This window comes from Aristolochia californica, unplaced genomic scaffold (assembly GCF_029961685.1).
Source record: "Aristolochia californica isolate CCGP_79_NKW_82.1479 unplaced genomic scaffold, dmAriCali1.0.hap1 SCAF_15, whole genome shotgun sequence".
Classification (NCBI taxonomy): Eukaryota; Viridiplantae; Streptophyta; class Magnoliopsida; order Piperales; family Aristolochiaceae; genus Aristolochia; species Aristolochia californica.
Window position 1 is genome coordinate 18,875,502 of NW_027181826.1, and position 8,026 is coordinate 18,883,527.

Consider the following 8,026-nt stretch of genomic DNA (forward strand, 5'->3'; position numbering starts at 1 on the left):
AATTAAAGAATTAATAGGCCATAGGGGCATTTTTATAATATTTTATCTTAAACATCGTAAGGGTGAACCCTATTTAAGGGGTAAGAGTAATGAGAAAAAGCAAATATTCATTTAGCATAAACATGGGTTTTGAGTTCTCCTCAACGAGCTCAGGGGTGTGATTTCCTCAAAGAACCTAGGGTAATCAAGCTTCTCTTCGGCTTGATTTTGGTCTTTCTCTTCTTCCTCCCTACAAATCGTTGTGTTAGATCCGGGATCATAACAACATAACACATGATGGTGTAAGAAAACTCACCCAAAAAGGATGAAGTGACACCATGTCAAATGAATATGATAATGTATCATACTCTCATAAGAAGAAAAGGTTTGTTATGTGTCTATCTCTCCTTGCATGTGTATCTGGTCAAATGGACAAGAAAATATTAAAAAGAGAAAAAGATGGGGTAGTTGAACCACCCTATAAATAGAGGATCCATCACCCGACACTCTATAAGTATAGGCTCTCAAAGTTTTAGTGTGTCGAAACTCTATTTGCTAGAAAATCAAAGCTCTAATTGTGCTCCTGACACCTCAAATCTCAAATAGCCTCAAACAACCATCTTTCTTACTACTTTGTTACCATCTTTGGAGTCGTTACATGCAATATGGAATCTAATCTTTTGTCAAGTACGGAGTGGAGGCTAGCTAAAAAATTAAGGTAATTCCAATACATTTGTCAGATTAAGCAAGGCTTGAGTCAAATTTATGCATGGTGTTCAAATGAAAAGACACTTTAGAGATCAGACTTTCACTTAGAACCTTAGATTTTGCCTTGTTGTTGTACCTATGGTCGAGTTACTTCTTTCTACGTTGATAGTACCAAATACTATACTCTCGAGAGAGATGATAAACCTCCAATGCATATTTGTGAGTAGACTGCTAGGAGTTTGACAACAAATTAGTAAGCATCATCCCTTAGAACTGGACATGGATATGGAAAGGCATAGAAAAGAAACTAAAGTAAACTCTTACATAGTTTTTTTGTGGTTCTCGTAGGTTTAGTCCATTTCTCTTCTACTACTGGGCTACTCTCTCCCAATCTTATATTAGGTACTTCTATTTCCTTCACTCATCTATCATATTCTAGAGATCTTTGGCTCAATTATTTTAGCATCTGAGAGTTTTTCCCTAGTTACTTGAATAAACACTGTGTGCTTCACCATATATTTCTTTGACTTATCTTTTGTTTATGCCCAAGTTTCCGTAAATTTGTTATATGTTAGGGTATCTACTTTCAAAGTCTTTTGGGTTTTCTCTTAGTATAATCTTGAATCGAGTGGTAGATCAAGAAGTATTCCATGGTTGAAGAAACCTCATGAAAATCCATGTGTGTGACTTTGTAGTGGATGCTTGTTTACTTTCATTTACAAATATGCACTTGCATTTTTATGATAAATATAATTATGTGCATCATATTAGAAGCATCACCAATCTTACAAATCGATAGGAGCAAATAGTGATTCTTTCTAAAGAAAAACTATAAGATTGAAAGCCGAAATAGGTTGGTCTTTGACTTTTATTTCGCAGTGAAAAATGTGTGACCGATAAGCTAAATGACATAAAAGAAAAATCAACCTACTCCTAGGTTTCAAGAAAAAAAAACTATATGATAAATTCTATTGAGATCTTATGTGAAAAATGAAAAACTTTTTGGGGGCTAATTTGTTTACAATAAAGAACTAAGAGTTGGGTCCACTTAAATCTAAGTAGTGGTCCAATTCAAAATGTGGTCAATAAAACCAATTTACACATGAGCCATTTATAATTAGAGTGAGTGAGATGAATAGGTTGGTTCAAACTTTTGGCACCCTAGTTCAGCCCCTACCACTTGGTCTTCCCTTAGACAAAATACAGACTAAATGTCGAAATCACATGAGGAAGGTGAAGGAGACCCGTTTACTCATCCACCTCCCTAAGTTAGACATGGGCACATGTAACAATAGAACCTCCACCTTTCTTCTTTAAGCAACCCATGTGATGTGCCTCTCATTATTTATTATTTATTATTATTATTATTATTATTATTATTATTATTATTATTATTATGGTTGAAATCTACAGTCATTTTAAACAAAATTGGTTTTTTTTCCTGCTCTTTTCTCTTCAGAATCCAGATAGTCCGGAAAAATTCACTGTCATTTTCCTCCCTTCGCTTTTTTACCAGTCAAGACCAGCTGAGTCCTCTTATTACTATAATGCCACAATCTCCACAGCGACCATCGCCGTCTCCGCTTCCCCTCGATCCCGCTCACCTGGACATCACGCGACGATGACGTACGAGTCCCCGGCGACTTGTAGCAGCGGATCAACGGCCACTTGATCCCCGCGAAAAAAGGGTGGCGTTTGATCTCCGGCGCACCCCTGGTGCAGCCGAGTCTCCTTCTAGGATCCTTCACCAGCAGCCGTTCAATCAAATCCATGACCTCATCCATTCCGTCTTCTTCCCCTGCGGCGGTGGGGCCGTCTGGGAACCTCAGCCCTTTTGTGTGGATATTGCGCAGGGTGGCCTCCTTGCTGGTTCCTTTGAATGGTGAGCGCCCGTATAGCATTTCGTACAAGAAGACCCCGAAGGCCCACCAGTCCACGCCGCTGCCATGGCCGTTGCCGTTCACCACCTCCGGGGCCAGGTACTCGTGGGTCCCGACGCACGACCTCGAGAATGCCTGCGTCGGCTCCGCCACAATCTCACTCTCCAACCCCGCCTTCCGTCGGTGGCGCCTACCGAAGCAGTCGCATTGATACTTTCCATCTTCGTGTGACGCCACCTCTCGCCTCTCAACCGTGGGGACGACCTCCGCCTGGAAGCTCAAATCGAAGTCCGACAGCATGATGTGCCCATCCGCGCGAACCAAAACGTTCTCGGGCTTGAGGTCCCTGTACACGATACCTTTACAGTGCAAGTACTCGAGCGCTATCAAGACCTCCGCCGCGTAGAAGCGCGCAGCATCCAGCGGGAGACGGTTTCCTGGCCGGGCGCGCATTACAGAGTGGAGATCCCCCCGCGCGCAGTAGTCTATGAGCAGACAAGAATAATGCGACACCTCCAGCTGCGCATACAACGTGGGCAGGAAAGGGTGATCCAAGCAGGAGAGCACGCTCGCCTCCGTCCTCTCCTGCGCCAGTTTCTTACTAGACAGCGTGTCGCGGTCGATCACCTTGAGGGCGAAGTCAGCATCCTCGAAGCCCTTGAGCTGACAGTGAAAGACCCGCGCCAGGTTGCCGCTGCCGAGGCGACGTAGAAGCTTCAAGTGATGAAGCTGGAGAACCCCATCGGAGGAAATATTGCTGGCCGAAGCAATCGCAGACCAATGCGGGTCCGACCCACGGTGACGACGACGCTGTCCTTCGGACGACAAACGCATCGGGTCCGCAACGCTGAGACTGCTCCGCGCGCTGGACGACGCGAAGGTTCGATCGGTCGACGCATTTGACGTGTAACTGGTGAAACTCAGGTCCAAATCGGAATCTAAGGTGAAGTTCGACTCCCGCCCTTCACGATCCATGGAGCTCTGCGTCCTATACAACGGTCTCCTCACCTTCTCCAATTCGTAGTAGTGTGATGAAGCCAGGTGGCTTTCTTCCTCCATTACCATGAGTTCTCGATGCAGCGCAAAACAACCTTCCGCCTTCCAATATATATATATATATATATAAAGCCGAAAGAAGAGAGAGAAAGATTGAAAGGAGTTGACTCCCCCCATTTCTGCACATTAAAAAAGAAAAAAAAAAAAAAAAACAGACAAAGGACGACGGAGGAAGAGAGTTCTTGGAACTCCGAAGCCGCGTTTTCTGTATCGGGAGCTGTGAAAAAATATTAGACCCGTATTTGGCAATTAATTAAAAATAATAATATTTTTTTATAATTGAAATATTTACACTAAAAAACAGTAATTTAGTAAATTTTGATTTAAGTTAAAATACGTTTGAAAACAAAACATAATAGAATATTATTTTTTAAATTTGTATGTATATTATAATAATTATATAAAATTTTAAGCTACATTATTGTTACTTTATTTATTTATCGTTCGGTAAATTAAATAAAAAACAATACAATTTAAATTATTGTATATAATGATAATACTGTATACGACAATCTGTCACACCCAGAAAGTATTTTCTTACGTGTAACGTTACGCGCAGTACGGGTCGCAGAGCGTGTTGACGCGGCTGTCCTCCGAGTTCACACGCGTCTTCAGCGCGATCGGACGGTCCAAGTCCCTTCAACATTAATTTTGTTATGCAAAAGTACGGTAAAATGACTCCGGAGCCGACTTCGATCGCTCAAAAATGAAGGGCGAAGTGGGAACGAAATGCGACCGCTGCGGGCCCACGTGTAGCGGGAAGAGTGCTGCTGTCTGCCACGTGGGCAACAAGCGCCCTGCTTTGTCGCTCCTTCCCCACTCTTTAATAAAAAGCAAGCAGATAAAATAAAGTACCAATAATTTAGTTTTTCAGAATAAAATAATTAAAATTTGTTGTTTTTATTATTTTTTAAATAAAAATAAAATAATTTAGTATTTTATTTTCATTGATACTTTTTAATATAAATATTAATTAATTTTTACGTCGTTTTCTATAAAATCACGAACAATGAAAAACTCTTTTCATAGGAAAGTTTTTAATAAAAACTTAATTAAAAAATAATATTTATATCCTTGTATTTTTCCTCTGATGGTAGGACAGAAAAGGAAGGTCTTGCCAGTCATGCATAAACCAAGTTTCCTGCAACTGGGTGGCTGTCAATGATCCAAGGGCATCAATATCTACCAAGATGCAAACACTTGAGGATGACAGAAAAGGAAGGTTTCCAAATATATACCAGAATGCCGATCCAATGCATCAATGATCTCATTTTTTAATAGTGGGAGCAGACTAGTTTTCTCCCTCTTTTCTGTCTGTTTTTTTTTTCCGGCTTTGGGGATAACAAGATGCAAACAGAAGCATATATACATCTTTAAAACAAACTTCCTCCCTGCGGCCATCTTCAATAAACCGATGCAATGCATCTAATCGAATTCGGCTTATTTGGACAGAAACCACAGTGAAGGAGCTTTTCTGATGCACCCAGCCTTTCTTGATGCTCACTCTCAAAAATCTCATCACGTTCTCACATGCTCACAAAAACAGTTGCAAGAACCATTTTATTTATATACCGACCTCAACCTCTCCTCTAATCATGAGCTTCCAATCATGTCTCCACATAACTAGTTTTTCTGGAAGGAGGGCCAAGGGAGGTGCACCAATCCTCTGCCCTCTGCCCCACCCAGACAAGCTCCATTGATCAACTTGAAACTGTTCTCTACACTTGAGAACAGTTTTATCTCAAACAAAAACAGCAAAGGGTGTTGAACACTTGTGAGTTTGCTGCAAGCAAGCAACCCACCAACTGATCAAAACATTAGAAAAATCACTAGAAAAAAACGAAGGAAGAGACATGTTTACAAGCATTCAAGAAGAAACAGTGGGCTACTAAGATTCTTCCAACTAGGAACTGCTCCATCATTCAACATGTGTAATTAACTACAAATTGCTCTTCTTCTTTTTTCAAAAAAGAACTAAATATTGCTCTCAACCTGCACCAGATTTTTTTAACTCACTACATGTCTACTTGTGCTTCATATGGCAGCTCCATTAATGCTAGCGAGATAATCAAAGATATCTGAACTGTAAGCCATCTCCTCGTTAGAAAGACTCTTGATAACAACTAGACATGCTCACAGCGGTATCCTCAACTTGGATTGGTTGAGAGGGTTCACAAAGAATCTGTATTTCTTCCACCTGTTTGACATATCCAATCCCTGATGAGCTCACACCGGCATCCCCAAGTGGGAACCAGTCAGAGGGTCTAACAGGCACCTACAATACTACTTGTTTGACATATATAGCCAGACCCAGATAAGTTCACACCGGCATCCCCAACTGACACCGGTGGACATGATCCAGCAGACTCCTGCATTACTACATCCAATGTCGGGTGAGCTCAAACCAGCACTCCGAACCAAGATTGATTTGGACAATCGAGCTGAAACATGAATTTCCTCTCGTTTGACACACTCAAACCCTGACCACTCGTGATAATTGGCAGAATGCTTATTTTCACGTCCTTCCTCTTGCTTTGCAGGTTCCAACTCCATTGGTTCACTGTTTTGCTTTGGGCAGTTCCCTCTTCAACTTGATTGCGGTGCAAACGAATTTTCTTCCTTTCACCAGAGCTCAACCATGCTTGAACTGAAGACTGTCAAACTGGCCCCAGCATCATCAGAACCAGTATTTTCTCCTGGGACCATTGGTATATCTTTATAAATGATTTCATTGTTAGGAGCTTTAGCTTTTCCATCTTCAGAAAGATTGCTTTCTGTTATGTCTAAAATTTTCTTATCCGTAACATGGGCATCAGATGCGGTTTTCTTATTTGGGATTGCACCATTTTGGTTGGACTCAAATCCCCCACGACACAAAAGGAAATCCTTATTCGTGGACTTGCTTTGTCTGAGAATCTTGCATGTTAGCACTTCCTTCCACATTTCAGTTCTCTCAACTTTCGTTGAGAAGTTATTATAACCTTCAACACCACCAAATATTTTCCTGGCCAGGAATTCTTCTCCGCTTGAATTTCCCTGCTGGCTTTGGTTGGTTTTTAAGCGATCACCTTTAATTCGATGGAACATCCTTTTAGACCATTACTTTTGAAACCAACTCTATTTGTTTTCAGGGGCTTTGCTGCTTCACTTCGTGTTTCTGATTCCGTCCCCTTCTTTTTGCATGGATGCACAGTATAGGCATAGGTGATAGAGATAAAGAAGATGATAAGAGAAGTTGAGATTGTGTCAACTTGTACATAACATATAGAAATAGATAAAAGAATAATTTCTCGATGGTATTACTTTCACTGATACCAGTATTTATAGTTACAGAATGATAAAAGGATTTACAAGATTGTAGAGTAACAAATGTACATGACTATAGAGGTATAAATTGAGACAATTTCTACTTCTCTTATCCTTATCTTCTTTATCTCTATCAATAGGCACCTTACCGTTTGCTTCCAAATTTACCTATCAAAAAGAATAATAAAGCATTACGCATAGATGTTTCTTGCATAAGTACCTTAAAGATTCATATGATTGAACAATACATGCTGCCTGGAAGGTTTACAATGAGAAAAAAAAAGGAACACATAACAATTAAAATGTTGTAGACAGGATACTGAAAACACCGTTTTCACCTGGCTGAGCTAACATGAATTTCTAATTGACAACATGAAATTCATTGAATAAATATTAACTGAAGCCCGAAATCTTACCTCTCTCCATACGATCAGATTCCGTAAAAATCACCGCCAGTCTCTATGTTGTGGACTCAATAGCACACCGAGTCACACAACGAAGGAGGCAACAACAACTCACTCAATAGGATTTATTTCTTATATTACTTTGAGTAGGATTTATTTCTTATATTTTTTTAAGTAGGAGTTATTTCTAATTACTTTTATATGTAGGGGCATTATGGGAATTATTGTAACCCTAATCCTAAAACTCCATGACGTAATCTATTTAAAGGAAAGAATGAATGAAATAGGTAAGTTTTGAGATTTTAGAACAACCTAGTGTAAACAGGCTGAGTTCACCTCTTGATCTCAAGTTTAGGGTTTACTTCAAAAATCTAACATATCCTCCACCCTCCATTGCCATCCATCTTCATCCATTTTTCATCACCAGCATACCAAGTAAAAAGGGGAGCTTCATGCCCCTTTTCCTAGCCCAAAGAGAATGTCTTTCCTCCTTCTCGGCAGCAGCAGCAAGAGAGGCCTCAACTCCTCCCTTATGGAGCAGAAAAGTGAGGATCTTCATCTTCATACCTTGAGCAATCCTGGTGAAACGTGGGATCTGATCACAACAGCAAAGAAGAGGTAATAATCTATTCCAAACTCGTGTTTCAAGTTAATTCAGAAAGAAGGATTGCAATCTTAGCTAGAGCAACAACA

General features: G+C 40.4%; 1 protein-coding gene across 1 annotated transcript; it reads right to left on the bottom strand.

Annotated features, from left to right (window-relative positions):
- Positions 1–2,174: 2,174 nt before the first annotated feature.
- On the bottom strand, positions 2,175–3,626 carry LOC137951193 (serine/threonine-protein kinase WAG2-like). The gene has a single exon (XM_068797780.1). The coding sequence runs from the start codon at positions 3,624–3,626 to the stop codon at positions 2,175–2,177; it is 1,452 nt and encodes a 483-aa protein (XP_068653881.1).
- Between the last annotated feature and the right edge of the window lie 4,400 nt (positions 3,627–8,026).